This window comes from Sus scrofa, chromosome 8 (genome assembly GCF_000003025.6).
Source record: "Sus scrofa isolate TJ Tabasco breed Duroc chromosome 8, Sscrofa11.1, whole genome shotgun sequence".
Lineage (NCBI taxonomy): Eukaryota > Metazoa > Chordata > Mammalia > Artiodactyla > Suidae > Sus > Sus scrofa.
The window spans coordinates 106,282,206-106,300,651 of record NC_010450.4 but is presented as its reverse complement, the minus strand read 5'-3'; the positions used below and the strand labels follow the sequence as shown (position 1 = coordinate 106,300,651).

Genomic DNA, 18,446 nt, shown 5'->3' with positions numbered 1-18,446 from the left:
TTGTTTCCATGTCCTGGCTATTGTGAATAGTGCTGCAATGAACATGCGGGTGCATGTGTCTCTTTTAAGTATTTTGTCCGGATAGATGCCCAAGAGTGGGATTGCAGGGTCATATGGAAGTTCTATGTATAGATTTCTAAGGTATCTCCAAACTGTTCTCCATAGTGGCTGAACCAGTTTACATTCCCACCAACAGTGCAGGAGGGTTCCCTTTTCTCCACAGCCCCTCCAGCACTTGTTATTTGTGGATTTATTAATGATGGCCATTCTGACTGGTGTGAGGTGGTATCTCATGGTAGTTTTGATTTGCATTTCTCTTATAATCAGTGATGTTGAGCATTTTTTCATGTGTTTGTTGGCCATCTGTATATCTTCTTTGGAGAACAGTCTATTCAGGTCTTTTGCCCATTTTTCCATTGATTGATGGCTTTTTTGCTGTTGAGTTGTATAAGTTGCTTGTATATTCTAGAGATTAATCCCTTGTGAGTTGCATCGCTTGAAACTATTTTCTCCCATTCTGTAAGTTGTCTTTTTGTTTTCTTTTTGGTTTCCTTTGCTGTGCAAAAGCTTTTCAGTTTGATGAGGTCCCATGGGTTTATTTTTGCTCTAATTTCTATTGCTTTGGGAAACTGACCTGAGAAAATATTCATAATGTTGATGTCAGAGTGTGTTTTGCCTATGTTTTCTTCTAGGAGTTTGATGGTGTCCTGTCGTATATTTAAGTCTTTCAGCCATTTGGAAACCTGGACAGCAGCATGCAAACAATGAAACTAGAACACACCCTCACACCATGCACAAAAATAAACTCCAAATGGCTAATAATGCTATTTAAACTTAGTTGGGTCTTTTTCTAATATTTATAAGCATGTAAAACTCCCAAATCTCTCTACTACATATATCTTTCAATTGATAAGAAACATCTTACAAAAATGATAATAAAAATGAGAAATTAAGCCAATTATTTGTGAATAATTTTGTCTCATAAATCTTTTTTTATAATTATTTTTAGTTACAACAATAATAAAACCTCTATTAATGAAGCAAATCTTGTTAGAAACTAATTAAGAAAACTTGGTAGAATTCAAATTGGAAACAGTTTGAATGACAATTCTGAGTGCATAATTGTAAGAAACCATCATACAGTAATTAAAGAACATTTTAAATCTTACCCTTCAGCTGTATCTTCATAGCTCTTTTATAATTGTAGGTAACTAGCTAGTTAACTAATTCCAAAGCAAATATATTCATCACTGTATACAATTTTCTTTTCATGTTCAATAATATCTAGTGATTGGTTTGCATAGTTTAGGAAGAATGCCTGTTCTTTAATTTTTTTTTTACAAAATAAAATACATATATTTAAACAATTACATTCACACAGATTATTATATCATGGATCTTAAGAAACATATTAAGCGACTCCCTCTGGAGAAGTGGAATGGAAAATATGCAGAGACAAATAGAAATTTTTTCTATACTTTATCCCAATTTTATGGCTTTCATCTTACTACTTAGTTTTATCTATTACATTTCAATTTTTCTTTAAAAATTAGCATTATATTAAATTGTTATATTATTCAACTAAAATTTATAAAGAAGAAAGCCTTATATACCATTAAATATTTTATATAGCATAATAAAAAGAATAACTTAACTGGTAAGAATAACAAAAATAATACACCCTCTGAAAATAAGTAAAATATAAAATGCATAAATTGGTTAAAAAACAGCATAACTATATAAATATGTCCTCACAATTTGTTACATCTCATTGATTCTTCAATAAAGCCATTACATATTCTAGGTAATGTAATAAACAAGACATTATAGACTTTACATTGTACCATGGAGAGAAATGGTTATTAATAATACAATTGTGGACCTATATTATTTAATTGTACAGTTGTATTATTTAATTATAATTATCATAAATTATTTGATGGAGAGGAAATCAGAATCAGATCTAAGAAGACTTCAGCATTCCAAGAATGATGTCAAATGACCCCCTTCATGGTGGATTATGCACTTATTTACTATGAGATATATTTCTTCTTCAGAGATTCCTTGTTTGTGTATCAATTGTAGATTTTTGCTTTGCAGTTATTCTGAAGTTTTGATATGAGTCTGTATGTATATAGATTGTTTTAAGTTGTTGTTCTCTTAATTTCAAGTTCATCTCCAGTGTCCTGCATTTGTACCCACCTCTTCTCATGATTTCTGATTTTGGTGGCATAATTGTGCATGGATGATTTCGTATCTTTACTGTATATATACCTTTACTGGTGAACCTTGTCATTTGTGGAATTTTTGTTTCCTGTTGCTGATCTTTTCTTTTCTGCCTAGAGAAGTTCCTTTAGTATTTGTTGTAAGGCTGGTTTAGTGTTGCTGAATTCTCTCAACTTTTGCTTATCTGTGAAGGTTTTGGTTTCTCCTTCAAATCCGAATGAGAGCCTTGCTGGGTAGAGCATTCTTGGTTGGAGGTTTTTTCCTTTCATCAGGTTAAGTATATCATGCCACTCCCCTCTGGCCTGCAGAGTTTCTGCTGAAAAATCTGCCGATAACCTTATTGGGGTTCCCTTGTATGTTACTTGTTTCTTTTCCCTAGCTGCTTTCAAGATTTTCTCTTTGTCTTTAATTTTGGTCAGTTTGATTAATGTGTGTCTTGGTGTATTCCTCCTTGGGTTTATTTTATATGGTACTTGTTGTGCTTCCTGGATTTGAGTGAGTGATTCCTTTCCCATTTTAGGGAAGTTTTCGGCTATTATCTATTGGAATATTTTTTTCTGTCTCCTTCTCTCTCTCCTCTCCTTCTGGCACCCCTATAATACGGATGATGCTGCATTTAACATTGTCCCAGAGAGCTCTGAGACTCTCTTCATTTGTTTTCAGTCTTTTTTCTCTTTTCTGTTCTGCATCCGTAATTTCTACTAATCTGTCCTCCACCTTGCTTATTCGTTCTTCTGCCTCCTGCATTCTGCTGTTAGTTACTTCTAGTGAATTTTTTATTTCAGTTATTATATTTTGCATCTCTTCTTAAGTTTTATATCTTGTATCTCTTTGCTCAGTGTTTCCTGTAAGTTATCCATCTTTGCCTCCAATTTATTCCCAATGTCTTGCATCATCTTCAGCATCAACAGTCTAAAGGCTTTTTCCTGGAGGCTGAAAATCTCCTCCTCACTTAGCTGATTTTCTGGGTTTTTTTCTTTCTCCCTCATCTGAGTTACAGTTCTCTATCTTTTCATTTTTATAGGTTTTTGGTGTGGTGACCTTTTTACAGATAATAGATTGTAGCCTCTCTTACTTCTGGTGTCTGCCCCCCTTGTGGCTGAAGCCAGTATGGGGGCTTGGTGTAGGCTTCCTGATGGGAGGGGCTGATGCCTGCCCACTGGTAGGTGGAGTTGATTCTAATCCCTCTGTTGGGTGGGGCTTAGTCTCTGGATGAGATTAGAGGCAGCTGTGATCCTGAGGTAGCCTGTTTACTGAGGGGCAGGGCTGTGATCCCACCTGGATTGTTGCTTGCCCTGGGGCTTCTCAGCAGCTGACTAACAGGTGGGGCCAGATTTTCCCAAAATGGCCCCTCCAGAGAAAGGCAGCTGCTGAATATTCCAGAGAGTTTTTCCTTCAATGTCCCTCCCTCACAACAAGCCACATTCACCCCTGTTTTCCCAGGATGTCCTCCAAGAACTGTAGTCAGGTTTGACCCAGATTCCTATGGAGACTTCGCTTTGCCCTGGCACCCAGTGCACATGAAATTCTGTGTGCACCTTTTAAGAATGGGGTCTCTATTTCCCCCAGTCCTATAGAGCTCCTGTGCACAAGCCCCACCGGCCTTCAATGCCAGATGCTCCAGGGGCTCTTTCTTCCAGTGCCGGATGGCCACACGTGAGGGTTTGATGTGGGGCTCAGAACTCTCACTCCTGTAGGTGAGTCTCTCTCTGTGAACCAGTTAGTTTTCAGTCTGTGGAGCTTCCCACCCAGGAGGCATGGGGTTGTTTATATCACGAAATCGCCCCTCCTACTCTTGATGTGGCTTCCTCTTGTTCTTCTTTTTTAACATTTCCGGTCCATTTGGGTGGGGATTGCTCAGCCTTTAGTTGTGAATTTTGTTGTTTTTAGGAGAGAAATTGAGCTCCAGTCCTTCTATTCCGCCATCTTAATCCTCTCTTGAAAAAAAAATTATTATAGTTGATTTATAATGTTCTGTCAATTTCTATACAGCAGAGTGACCCAGTTATACATATATATACATTCTTTTTCTCATATTATCCTCCATCATGTCCCATCACAAGTGACTCTTGTCTCATAAATCTTTACTTGGAGATTAATTTCAGCAAAAACTAACATAATAGTCAGGATTTCTTTATTTGTTCTTTCTTTCAATATTTTAAAACAACGTACTGGGGAAAAATAGAAATTAAATAATGAAGAAAATTTCAAGAATTTAAGATTATTGTCATAATTATGAAGATTAATTCTTTACTGTAGAAACTAAAATATCTTGTAAATAAAAAATATACTTTTAATGTAAGCGTAGAGATAGTGAAACATTTCTTTCTCACAAATTTTCTAATTTGGTAAAAAGTATTTCTTTAGAGAAATTCATGGGAATAACTAAAACGGCAAGTTTTTTTCCCTCACGTTTTATTGTTTGAAACTAGAACATTTGGCAAATTTTTGAGTCAATGTTGGAATTTTTTATATAAAACATTTCCCAAATATATGCCAACAAGCTTTCTTTTAGAATAACGTACAAGGAAACACTTGTCAATATTTTAAAAGAAGGCATGGTGTTGTCATTCTCCAAGGTTGCCTGTAAGTAGTGACAAGGCGAGTGTTTTTCTCCTTAACAACCTTGAAAATAGATGTGAATAAATAGCGTTTCCCTGGGAAGCAAAATCAATCTCTGAGAACGTTACAAGGTATGCCTTGCTGGCCAGTAGCGCTGCACATTAAAACACAGCAGAATAGTTGGAGGTCTTCCCAATAGTGCCTCTGACCCAGTGGAGAATGACTGGCACTTGACTATAGATTTCCCTGCCAGAGCCTATTCCTGTTCGACACTTTCCTTTGACCCAGTCATGGGTTCTTCTCTCCAAGGTTTAAAGCTGGGATCAAGTATATTTCTTTAATAATGTCACATTCCAAAGAGTGAATCCAGAAGGGGACTGTTGAAGGGCATGGCTACTCACATAAGGACCATCACGCAGGAAGATAATAAGTGATGCAATAAAAAGATGTTCCCACCAGGGCACCATGGATTAATTAATTCAAGCAGCTGTCAGAGAATTACATACGAAATACAAAGTGGATATCTGTGGCTCTGTTTCTAATTTAAAAGCCTTCTCATGTTGTCAAATATTTTCACACAATCATATATGGAACTTTAGTTCTGCCTATATTTTAGAATTAAGCTTGCTTTTTGTATTTTTCAAAATGATTTTTCTGTGACCTATCACAGTGCATTGTCTCCATGACATATTTTGTCATGACACATTTGGGGCAGTTATTTTCTCCTGGTCACATCAAGCACATCATCCACATAGGAATTCACAAGTGACTTAACTCCATCGTGTGTAAATTTTTAGTTATCTACTCCTTTGAGGTTGCCTTCCTCTCTTGAGGGTCTAGTCTCACACAATTTCTCAAATTCCAGCTGTTCTTCCTCTGCCTTTCCATGGTTTGTGCCATTTCCACCTCCACCTTCTCACCCAGTCCACTGCAAGCTGGGGAACTCTGGCTAGCCCACTGCCCCCCTCCCGCAGTAGGGGAGGGGGGCAGTGATGTTGGGGACTCACTGGACAGCAGTAATGCTGCAACTACTTCATTATTCTGAACACTTAGTCAAGACTCTCCTGGAATCAGGATGTATATGTACCTAGGCCTCTCACTACGCCAACACTAGGGACCTTGCGAGGTCAATACACACTGCACTGCTGTATTTGTCTTCCAAGGTCATCTGATACTCTGCTCTTCTGAGTAGCTTCTGGGTAGTGCACTGTGGCTGATTCTCAAGCTTAGGTGCCACTTGACTACAACCCATCACTGCGTATATTACTGATCATTATATCCCCACTGTTTATCAGCAGGTCTGGAATATACTAAACACCCAATAAATCTTTAAGTAATGGAGAAACCAATTAATTTTGGTTGCTGACACTTTTCTTCTGAGGATGGGAAATGATTCTCCAGTCTTATTGGGTCTCCTTTTATAGAAACAATGGAGTAGAACTTTAGGCCTAAAGAGGTTAGTAGGACAATCCTTTCATTTTGCAGAACTCTGTTGTCACTGATATCAAGTTCAAGTAACAGGGCTGTTTTACCTGGAGAGACTGCTCCATGTGACACTCATGCACTGTTACTGGTTACAAAGAAAAAAGGTACACTAAAGACTTCCCTGCTGACTTTTTTCTTGTCATTTTTTTGGGCTCCTTTCTCCCCCTCCATCTCCCCAGTCACATGATCTTATCATACTATGTAAATTTGAACCTCAACTATTCATAAAATTTGTGTTGTTTTATTTTATTCTAATACATATATATAAGAATGAGACATAAATAATTTTCAAATGTGAGAAATCACATTCAAAATAGTTCATTTTTATTAACACATGGTAATATTAAAAATCCAGCCTTCAAAACACAGTGAAATGAGACATTCAAGTAGTGTTAATTCCAGTCTTTTGGATGTTTATTATGAATAAGCATTATTGACATGGATAATTAAGTTGATTAAAAATATCAAGAGGCTTTTTTCTTCTTGATGTGGATTTTCAATAAACCATTTCTTTTCCTCCTTTTTTAAAAAATGCCATTAGCTCTGTTTAGTCCTAGTGATGAAAACTGAATGGAAAGATAAAAGCTTCAATTCAAGAGAAAATCTCAAATCTTCTGTTTTCTCAGAATCTAATGAACACCTAGTGCCTTTGAAATCCATTACATTATTTGAATTTGTTGGAAAGTAAGGATGGAGAGAAAAAATTTAGGACCAAGAGGCCAAATAAAGAAAAAATAAGATCTGTGTATTATAGCTAGAGATATATTACTTTCAAATATCATCTTCTGGTAACATTAATGCATGCAGCATTTGCTGAAATTCTGCTTCCTTGCATTTTCATGACTATGGATTCAATTATTTCCCTACAAGTTATAGATTTGTTTACACTTTTGACTCTGTTATATACATGTTAAAGATAACATTTTTCCATGTTTTTAAATTTTTATTGAAATATGGTTGATTTAAAATGGTTAATTTCATATGCACAACAAAGTGATTCAGTTTTTATATATATACTTTTTTTACATTATCTCCCATTATTGGTTATTAAAAGATATTGAGTATATTTCCCTATGTTATAAAGTAGTTCTTTGTTGATTTATATATTTTGTATATAGCAGTGTGTATATTTACTCCCAAACTCCAATTTGTCCCTCCTCTCTCTCCTTCCCCTTTGGTAACCATATGCTTTTTTCTATGTCCATGAGTGAGTCTATTTCTGTTTTGTAAATAAGTTCATATGTATCATTCTTTAGATTCCAAATATAATTGATATCATGTGATGTCTTTCTCTGATGGCTTACTTCATTTAGTCTGATAATTTCTGGGTCCATCCATGTTGATGCAAATGCATTATTTCATTCTTTTTTTGGCTGAGTAATATTCCTTTGTGTGTATGTACTATATCCACATGTGCTTAATCTATTTACCTGTTGATGGGCATATATTGCTTCCATGTCTTGGCTGTTAATAAAAAGTGATACAATGAATATTAGGGTGCATATATCTTTTCAAATTATGGTTTTCTTGGATATATGCCTAGGAATGAAATTGCAGGATCATGTGGTAGCTCTATTTTTATTTTTTTTAAGGAACCTCCATACCATTCTCCAAAGTGGCTGTACCTATTTACATTCCCACCAACAGTGCAAGAGGGATTATTTTTCTTCACACCCTCTCTAGCAATTATTATTTGTAGACTTTTGATGATGGCCATTCTGACTGGTATGAGGTGATACTGCATTGTTGTCTTAATTTGCATTTTTCTAACAATTAGCCATGTTGAGCTGCTTTTCATTTGCCTTCTGGCCATCTGTATATTTTCTTTGGAGAAAGGTCTTTTTACATCATCTGGCCATTTTGTGAATAGGTTGTGTCAGATTTGTTTTGTTTTGCTTTTTTGATATTGAGCTGTGGAAGCTATTTGCATATTTTGGAGCTTAATCCCTTGAGTTGCCTACTTGCAAATATTTTCTCCAATTTTTTAGGTTTTCATTTTGTTTTGTTTGTGATTTCCTTTGTTGTGCAAAAGCTTTAAGTTTGATTAGGTCTATTTGTTCGTTTTTGTTTTTATTTCCACAATTCTAGGAGAGGGATCAAAAGATATTGGTGCCTTTTATGTCAATGAGTGTTATGCCTTTGTTTTCCTCTAGGAGTTTTATAGTATCTGGTTTTACATTTAGGTCTTTAATCCCTTTTGAGTTTAACATTTTAAAATTTGCTATAGATATTTTAAAGATATAAAGAGCTAAACAAAAAAGTGTTGTAAATATATTTTATCTTTTAATGTAGATTTTAATTAGTAGTATGAATAGATACACAATATAAAGAGATTTGATTTCACTTATTTTCAGCAAACCTCTATGGTACATTTCTATTGTAACCTGGAAGGTGGTACATTATATAAAAATTCCAGCATCAATTCTGTGGGTAAAGGCATTGTAATAGGGCCTAAGTTTATGGTTGCTAGGGTTAAACTCTTTTTGAATAAGAGTTTAAAAGTATCCGATGTCTGGTTGCTAGAATTTCACTGATTAAATGGCTTCACTGCCCAAATTACAAGATGGTTGAACCTGTGGAATCTTAGAATTGTATTTCAAAAAACACAACTTTAAAATCTTAAAATGTGACATGCTTGCTGTTACAAATAATGGTTCTGTGATATATTATTAGAAAGAATTTAAGAGAACTCCTAAACATCTAAGGAACTCCTGGGATTTGAGAAGAATGAATGAAATGTTAATAGAAGAATTTAGTTAGTTGGATAAATAATGTTTTCACATATTTTTGCAGGACTTTTAATTAGAATCTGATGTTCTTTTGCAATAATTGCCCTCTGCTGGATTTGACTTTTTTTTTTTTTTTTTTTTAATGGCTGTGCCCACTGCCTATGGAAGTTTCTAGTCTGGGGATTGAATCCAAGCTGCAGCTGTGACCTTTGCGCCATTGAAGCAATGCTGGATCCTTAACTGTAACAAGCTGGGGATTGATCCAGAGCCTTCACAGTGACCCAAGCTGCTGCAGTTGGATTCTTAACCCACTGTGCCACAGCAGGAACTCCAGACAAATTCTTTAATTAACTGACTGAGACAGACATCCATGCAGCCCTTACGAAATAATATGAATTATCTGTCAAGATGTTAGAGAGAAAAGCCAACTGAAATGCTTAGTGCACTGCTTTCCCATTAGAATAGATTTTATTTTTATTTTCTGAGAGAAAAAAATTGCTTGCCTTAAGTTAAAACAGCATATGGTAGGTAAAAGTATAAGGATCAAATAATGCCATTCTTTCAAATATTTTATACTATTACTGCTACTCAGATTTTAATTGTAGCAATGATAAATCTAAGTATAATTAAACATACTATAATGATATAGAATATAGATAAAGGTTAAGATATATATAAACACATATTTATATTTTATATCTACAATCTCCCTATATGTATCTATCGTATGCAGATGTTCCAAAGGTTATCTAAAAATATGTGAACTGGAGACTTATTTAAAACTCTCTTTTCAAATCAGGAATCCACAATGTACATACATTTATTCAGTGGATTCATGTTATCTGGCCTTCCTCTTACAGTTGTTATCCTTGTTCTCTCTGTCATCTCGTCTTTTTCAGTCTGCAGACATACAACTCTTCTATAACGTCTCTCATCCTAAAAGTAACAATAGCAAAACCAATCCTTTCTGACACCACATCACTCTTTGTTTATTGCATACAAGAATGTGTTCCATTTCTGTGTTCTACTTCAAAGAGACATTTGTTGAGAAAGTATTTGTAATATCATGTCGCACATTCTCACCTTCCTTTCTATCCTCACTCCAACCCAATAGGCGTTCATTCCCATAATTCCACTGAAATTGATCTCGCCCCTGTCTCCAGTGACCTACATGTTGCCATGTCCAGGCTTTTTTTTACTGCTAATCTTAAGGAACTTGAACTTTCAATAGTATTGGATGCAACCGATACCTTAATTCTGCCAATACCCTTTTCTTTTGGGACATATAATACTGTTTACCCTTGTTTTTGCCCGCCTCGCCAGCCATCACTCAAAGTTTGGGTTCTGTGATGCACTGTAACCTTGACCTTTTGGTTTTTCTATTCCAACATCAGCCATCAGTGAGTCTCCTTTGCTGGCTCTTATTCTGCAGCTTGATTTCCATCTGTTCGGATGCTACAAGACTAAGCAGTGCAACTTTTTCCCAAATCATTAAGCTTATTGATAGTCAGAAAACACATTTTTGTTGCATACTTCCTCTATACTAAAGATCTGCTGGATACTAAAGTTACCTTAGTGATTTAAAGAGGCATGACTAGAGACCTCAAAGTGATACAGGAGATGGGCAATAAATAATTAATACTTCAAACTGGAAGAGGGTGTAAAAAGGAGAGGAAGTCAATATTTGAACAGATAGCAAAGAAAAGCTCTACTAAGTTTGTTCACTTATTTAATAATAAAAGGTTATTTAATGGAGTTCAACAAATTCTGAATAGCTGCTTAACTATGAGACACTGTGTTAATGAGAAAGCAAGGATGAAAATGTATATTACCTGGTACCATGGAATTTGTTGTCTAGTAATGATAACTACTGAAACATTTGTTGATACTCTTTGATTTTCCAAAATAAATAGTTAGTTCATTTACTTAGTCTTACATTGAATTTTGAATATAAGAACTTAATATTTATTCTTATTATAATTTACCTAGACCAATGATTCATATGTTTCAAGTATAAGGACCTATATTCAGAATATATGTCAAGAGTTTATAAAATATCACTTGAATTTTTTGACATTTATGTAAAAAACAGTTGATAGTTACTATGGGTTTAGTTAGCTCATTAATAAGTAAGCATTTACTCATAAGATAATTTTGATGTAAAGTACATTCATTTATTTGTAATGTGCATTAATTAATCAAAAATAATTCATACATTTGAGTTGGTTATACTTGATTTCTATTGCCTCCTACCCAGACATGAGGGAAAACTCAATGCCATACATTTATATAGTACTTAAAAATATGTAGGGGAGGGAGGACTGAATAGGTGGAGCATAAGAGATTTTTAGACAAAGAAATTATTTTCTTTGATAATGGTCATTAGATGTTTGTTGAAACTGACAGTATGTACGACACCAAGAGTAAAGCCTAATATAAACTATGGACCTTCAGGTTACTATGATGTGTCAATGTAGTTTCATTGATTGTAACAAATGTACCACTGTGATGCAGCACGTTAATAGTGGGGAAAGCTACATATATGTGTGTCAGGAGGTGGGGGTGGATATCAGAGGTTGTATGGGAACTCTGTGATTTTTTTCTAAGTTTTTCTTGGATCCTAAAACTGCTCTAAAACTACTCTGTTGAGAAATAAATAAGTAAATGTATAGGAGAAAATCTAAGTGTATGCATATGTGCATACCTATGTCTGCATAAACACACGTGTTAAATGAGACTGTATACATATATAAATATAAAAGTACACTTAGAGACAACACATGAATAAGTGCTATCTTGTTAAGTCACATCCCTTACCAAGAGCAATAAACATACCCACACAAACTATTTATGACTGTATATGCATATTTTAACACTTATAGTAGCTTTTAGAAATATATATATCAGTATCTTTTGCCAATTTAGTGACACACAATCCAGAGAATATTCGTGGGTCTTCCAAAGCTCACACAGCTTTAAGGGCCACAACAAGGGCTTATCCTGACTTCTTTGGTTAGCTGTTATTTATAATCATTTATTACCTTCCTCAGCTGAATTTATAACAATACAACTAGAAACATCTATTTAAAAACCAAAGTATTAAAGTTTACAAATTATATATTTTGGTAACTTTGCATTTGAGGAACAGCTTTTTAAAAAATAATTAGGCAATATAGGCAGCAAGAGGAAAAATATCAGATATAATTTAGGATATAAATGCTTTTCAGTATGTGATGGCTTAGGAGAAATCCCAAAGGAGCATGAGGATATGTTCTTTTTGTCAAATTTTCCTCAAGCCAGGAGTTTCTGTTTACTGACCTGATATGATTTGGTAAATGGTGCTGTAGGTATGGAGATCAAGAATTTTTTCACTTTTAATTTAGTGAATTCACAGATATTTTGCCTGAATTATTGAGGAGCTAAATCACTTAACAGCAACTCTAATCACTTTTGTATCAGATAGGAGATGGATACATTATTGCTGTGAAGTTAACTCTGTTCATTTTTAAAGTCAAGCAAACCTTTAACTACATGCCACATCCCACTATCATTTCCTAAGTTTTGGAAGTATCCCTTGAAACGGTCACTTTATACATAAATGCATATTTCAAACTGTACAATGAACAACAATAGCTAACACAATGCAGTATCTGCAAATACAATGGAACAAAGCAGGTGGATCACCTCAGAGGCAGCTTTCCAAGGTCTGACTTATTCTGCATTTATTGAATACTTCAAAGGGCCAGAGGTGGTACAGGCCTAAAAAGATTTGCTTACTGGGCTTTCGATGCCAACATTTAGACAGTCATATGACTGTATAATCAAGAGAAAATTTCTAATTTACTATCTAGAAATGTAGGATTTTTTTTTTGAATGATGGATTTATGGTAAATTTTCTTCATAATTGAGAGGAATTGGCAGAGACTGCTTGCTTATTCAGTGTGGATGTTTTTCACAGGATGTAGATCTGATTGAAAGATAGCAGTAAAAAAAATCTTCTATTTACAGAAAATTCAGGAAGTGGAAGCATTTGTGAATTTTCTGGTAATCTAATCTGTTATCAAGTCTCAATTACTTCCATTTACTATCCTTCTTTTAGCCAGGGAAATTACAATGGTGTGTGCTCCCAATGGAATGCATTCTCTGTCATAAATCAAGTAGGCAAATTTTAGCCCACTCCTCATGCCACAGTCTCAAGGATGCTTTCCCACCAAGAATTTCATCTCAGGGAATGCTCCAATATGTCATTTCTCATGTAATGCATTGGTAATAAGTCTTTTATTACTCTATATAAATTATTCCCATTTAGCCTGATTGAGAACTTAAAACTTTACTCATGTTTTTACAAATTAAAAGGATATCAGAATAGTTTTATATCATCAAGAAAGCTTTAAAATATTAATATTGTAACTCCAACCTTCTTGAATTTATTCAGAGTTAATACAGTGTATTTCCTCTACTGATAGTTAAATAGTGATGAGAGAGATAAATGAAGAAATATCTACAGGTTGTTGTTTCTTATTGAAATGAAATCAAGGACAATACCATCGATAGGAAAATAACTAGCTGTTCTTACAAGATATGTAGGTTTACTAACACATTTCTACTATTTGTTAAGAAAAAATGAGACACACTTTAAAATGCTAGCAGAACAATTTTTGAAGAAAGCCCACTCTAAATCCATCCCAGAAAATCTATACCTGTAGACTTATTTAAAGAATAAAGCTTGGAAACATTGAAGCCAATAAATCAGAGCAGAATCTTCAAATTCAAATATCAGACATATCTTTACCATTTCTGCAACATTTGGTGATTAACTGGTTATTTGACCCTCACGGAGTTAACCAATATCTGCTTTAATAATACCCTGAACAATGATTTACACAGAAATCAAATTATCACACAGATTTATTATAGCATGTGTTTTCAGAATGTAATTTTTAAAAAGGAGAGACCCAGCAATTTGTGCTGAATTTCATTTGTAGTATTGCTTTCATAATTTACATGGCATACATTAGTTTTCTGGAAACAGTTATTGAACTCTTATGAATAGTTGAGATGTACCCAGCATCCTTCTCCTTTTTTCCTTAACTGCCTTGCTCATTTCTGTGAATTCATATAAGGGGCTTTACCTTTTTGCACACGTGCAGCATCTAATCTGATTTAACTAATCGGCCCAGTACACGCTTATATCATGTAAGTTCACTAAACTAAACCTAATTCTCAGTGTTCTGGGAATTTCTAGAAATCAGGTTTCCTCTTGTCCTCTCAACCACATATGCAGCACACAGAAGGAAACCTTTGACAGCTGTAGTCATTTGCTGTCAAGTGGACAGTCAACCTGAGAGGAGCAGAGCCCAGACAATCTCAGGGAAACTGACCTGGACCCTAACCATATTTAATGTCAATCCCAACTTAACTTTTAGCATGTCAATCATGTGAGGAAATGCTTCTCCTACAATCATTTGAATCAAGTCTGCACTTACTGGCACATGAATTACACATATAATGGATAAGAAACCTGTTACCAGGAGGAGTGGGGTTACAAGTGATGGGGAGAATTCTTTAAATGTGAGAGAAGCGAGAAAGACCACCACCTTCTTATAAGAAGTTGAAAATCTTTGTTTTATAATTTCACAGTGGTTGGTTAAAGTGGAGTCATTGTACTTTGACCTAGAAGATGTGCTACCAAAACTACAGTATTAGGCAATTGAGGAAAAAAAAAAGTAGGATGATGGATTCTGTAGACAAAACAGAAATAATCTTGCTTTGCTATAAACCTCTCAAAATAGAAAGAATAGAAAATAATTCTTACCAAGGGTGGCATTTCCATATTTGGTGTACAATATACCTATACTAAGTTTAATCTGCAGGGACCCCCATGATAGGAAAAGTTGAATTACTTACAACAAATAAAAGGGTAGCAAAAGCAGAGAGATGAGAGACACAGTAGGAGAAAATAGAGAGGAACAAGAAACACATGGCCTTATCCTAGACATTTTAAAGCATTTTCTCCTGAAAAAAAAAATATAAGCACTCACACTATGGAAATAAAATCAAACTGAAGGCTGAGAGAAGACATAAGTACTCACTCACTACAGTTCATTGTTTCTATTGACTTCTGTGAAGATACAAGGTATATATACACATATGTATATATATGTATGTATCTCCAAAATATGTTTCCCAATGAAGGATGGAAGCAAAGCTATAATTATAACATTACTTTGAAAAGCCTTTCATAAGAATATGATTTTCAAATTATTTAACATTAGTGCATTAACTGTTTTCCACCTGTAATTAGCTGACATTTTTCATAGATATAAATAAGTATTATTTTTTCAAAATGATTTACAGGTTAAACAATATTCTTCTAAATTGCTATGGATACCAAATTTATAACAAACCTCATTAAGAATAATTTTTAATACACATATCAAAAAAAGCTATTTAAGTCTGATTTCCTTTTTACAGTATTTAATTTTCTGATTTCCAGTTTACAAGCGTTTAAAATGGACAAGCAGTGTTTTACTTCTTAGTAATAATTTTATACTAATTCAAGATATTTTGATTGATATAGGGCAACAGGTCTCCACATATGTTAACCATTAGTATCTTGGCTTTTTAATGGGATGTAACACTAACAACCACTAACTATAAAACACATCATTATTTTGGTGGTTTTACAAATCTGTTCTCCAGTTGTAAATTCATTAAAAATTCTAAGATAGAGAATACCAAAAACTTAATGAAGTTAATTTCTACCTTTATAATATTTTTATTTTATCCTGAAAGAGAACATTAAAAATACGTCATTGCTATAACATACCATCTTAATGTTATAAAAGATTGGTGGAGCAAGAACAGTGTCACTGACACATGGAAATCACTAAGAAAATATTAAAGTTGAAAAAAAATATTGTGGCGATCCCTAAACCATTTTGAGGATGAGTAGCTTATTCTAAGCCATTTTTTCCATTCAAAATAATCATCCTTCCTTCAAATGTCTGTAAAAAAATACATTACACAGTACTATAGCAAAAATCAAAACCTGCACAAACTAGTTTCAAGAACAGAAAAGTCTTCAGCGAAGAAAGTTACAGGAAAGAGTAGACTTCTTTGGAGACATTAATCAATTAACTTGAAATTCATCATGAAGATTTTTCTTTCTCTTATGGGGAGAGTCTACTCTATCTGAAGTTGCCACTCCATTTTCTGTTCCTTTTCTAGAAGACTTGCATTTAGTCCGTTGCTTCTTCTTCACACTTGGGGCCTGAAGAGGAATGTCTTCTTCCATCCACCACTGAAGCTGGGCATTAAATAAATTCCATGTTATGTATGCTTGGATGGTGCAACTGGATGACAAAACAGCAATTTTTGCTGCCAACACGTTCACGTTTTCAGTAGTGGCATCAGGATTCTGATTCTGTCCTTCAGCCAGGTGGAAACCAACTGTGATGAGAGAAACAATTAAAGTCGCAAGCCGACCCAAAATAAACACAATGGCCCACAGAGAAAACTCTTTCTGGTATTTTTCATCACCAAAGTTAAACAGGTCGCAAACATGAGAAAGGAATTCAACAAAATAATGCATCATCAAAAGGACAAGTCCTAGGTGATTCAAGTACAAGAGATAAGCCCCAGCAATGTGAAAAAGGTGGAGACCAACGTAGACAACTTGATGGGGGAGATCCTGTTGTCTGATTCTCTGGAAGTAGAGTTCAGGAAAGGCGTGAAACCAGTAAGCCAATTGTGAGATGTAGAAGAACTTCATCTGAAATGTCATCATGTTATGGGTATGAGCCCTCCATAACAGAGAGAGGTCTGCCAGGCAGTTTTCAGAGACTAGAATGAATGTGCCCCAAATAGAGGAGACAAGAAAGAATACACTGAACTGACCCGATTCATTAAATTTGCTTTGTTTTGGTTTGGGGAGTTGCATTCGCCTGTTAATTCTATCCAACACATACTCCTGAATGGTGGCATGAATGATGATTGCCACCAGCATGTAGAAGAACACCGTGGCCAAATCTTTGATACCATAATAATAAAGCAACTTGGATCCTGTGGCTCGTTCTGCTTCTGCTGCAGGGAAGGTAACGCCGTGCTGGAGAGTAATAAAAACGATAGACACTTCTGCTGTTCCCTCGAACATGAGCCCCAGCACGAAGAACATCCCCACACAGGCGACAAGGTCCGCATGATTCTGCAGAAGGAATTCCTGGCTCAGGACCGGGGGGTTCTTGGTGCCCTTCTTACGAAACGTCATGGTGGCGCTTCCCAGATACTCACCGACGAGCGGCAGCTGCCTCCCCCTGGCTGCTCCTCACGGCGTCGCCGCCGTTGCTGCCGCCACGGTGGCTGGAGCTTCACTCCCCATCCCCGCTCCAGTCCCGGGTCGCCGCGGCAGCCCAGGAAAAATCAAAGGACCGGGCCGAACAGCACTGAGCATGCGCGCCGGGGACCAGCCGAGGCAGGGAAGGAAATCGAGCGCCGCGCCCCTACCCAGCGCCAGGCCAGCGGCTGCGAGCGCGTTGATCTTCCACGTTGATCCACGCCTCTTGAAATCCCTGGCCACAGTGGAGATGCTCCTGAGTGATGTGCCCATGACATCTTCATTAGTAATCAAGAAGAAGCAAGACAGCACTCTGCTGGTTCTTCATCAGCATAAGTATAAAACCCAACATCATGATAATAATGGGAACAAACTCAGCGCTTCGTATTTACCAGGTGCTCTTCTGAGCGCTTTACTTTTATCAATGCAACCTTTCTAGAAAGCCCCAAATCAGGTAAACACGATTGTAATCTTTTAAAAAATATATTTCTATTTTTTACAGATGAGAAACTGAGGTACCAAGGTTAAGTGGGATGCCCAAGATTGCAGTTGGTAGCTCTTGTAGATAAGATTTGAGTCCAGTATGGATCCAGAGCATGTGCTCTTGACCATTGCACTCTATTACCTGTCACTGTAAATCAGTCACACCTGAAACTATTTTACTAGCGCAACAACAGAACATAGTAAAAACAAACACAAAACAAAAACCCAAAACCCTATTAGCAATAATAATAGTTGAGAGAGTGAATGATATTGTCTATCAGTAGTTGTATTTATTGCATTTTAAAAGATAGAGAGTAGATTTTGAGGGGAAAACCATCACTTCATAGAAAGGTCTTTTAGCTGCAAAGCCCACAGCTGAATTTCCTCTATCAGACAAAAACTCATGTTTTATAATTATGGTTTCTGCATATGATTTTTCTAAAATTCACATGAAAAAGCATTTTTTTTTTTTGTAAATGTTCATATCTTCCTCAATGCAAAGTTGGTGCTGGCCTTCAAATTCCTCTTTGAAGGCAGAGCGATTTTCTTCTGTGTTACATGAGATCACAGTCATGACTGGTAGAGTTCACGCTTGAAGTTTGGAATATACATTTCAGAAGAGTAAG

The 18,446-nt window shown here is 35.5% G+C and overlaps 1 protein-coding gene across 1 annotated transcript; it reads right to left on the bottom strand.

The window, feature by feature from the left end:
- Positions 9,465 to 17,455, bottom strand: TRAM1L1 (translocation associated membrane protein 1-like 1). The gene has a single exon (XM_003129233.4). It carries the CDS (start codon positions 17,269 to 17,271, stop codon positions 16,135 to 16,137), a length of 1,137 nt encoding a protein of 378 aa, XP_003129281.2. The 5' UTR covers positions 17,272 to 17,455; the 3' UTR covers positions 9,465 to 16,134.

Bases quoted from the DNA above. Each gene is read 5' to 3' on its own strand.
- TRAM1L1 (XM_003129233.4), bottom strand. From the start codon at position 17,271: ATGACGTTTCGTAAGAAGGGCACCAAGAACCCCCCGGTCCTGAGCCAG.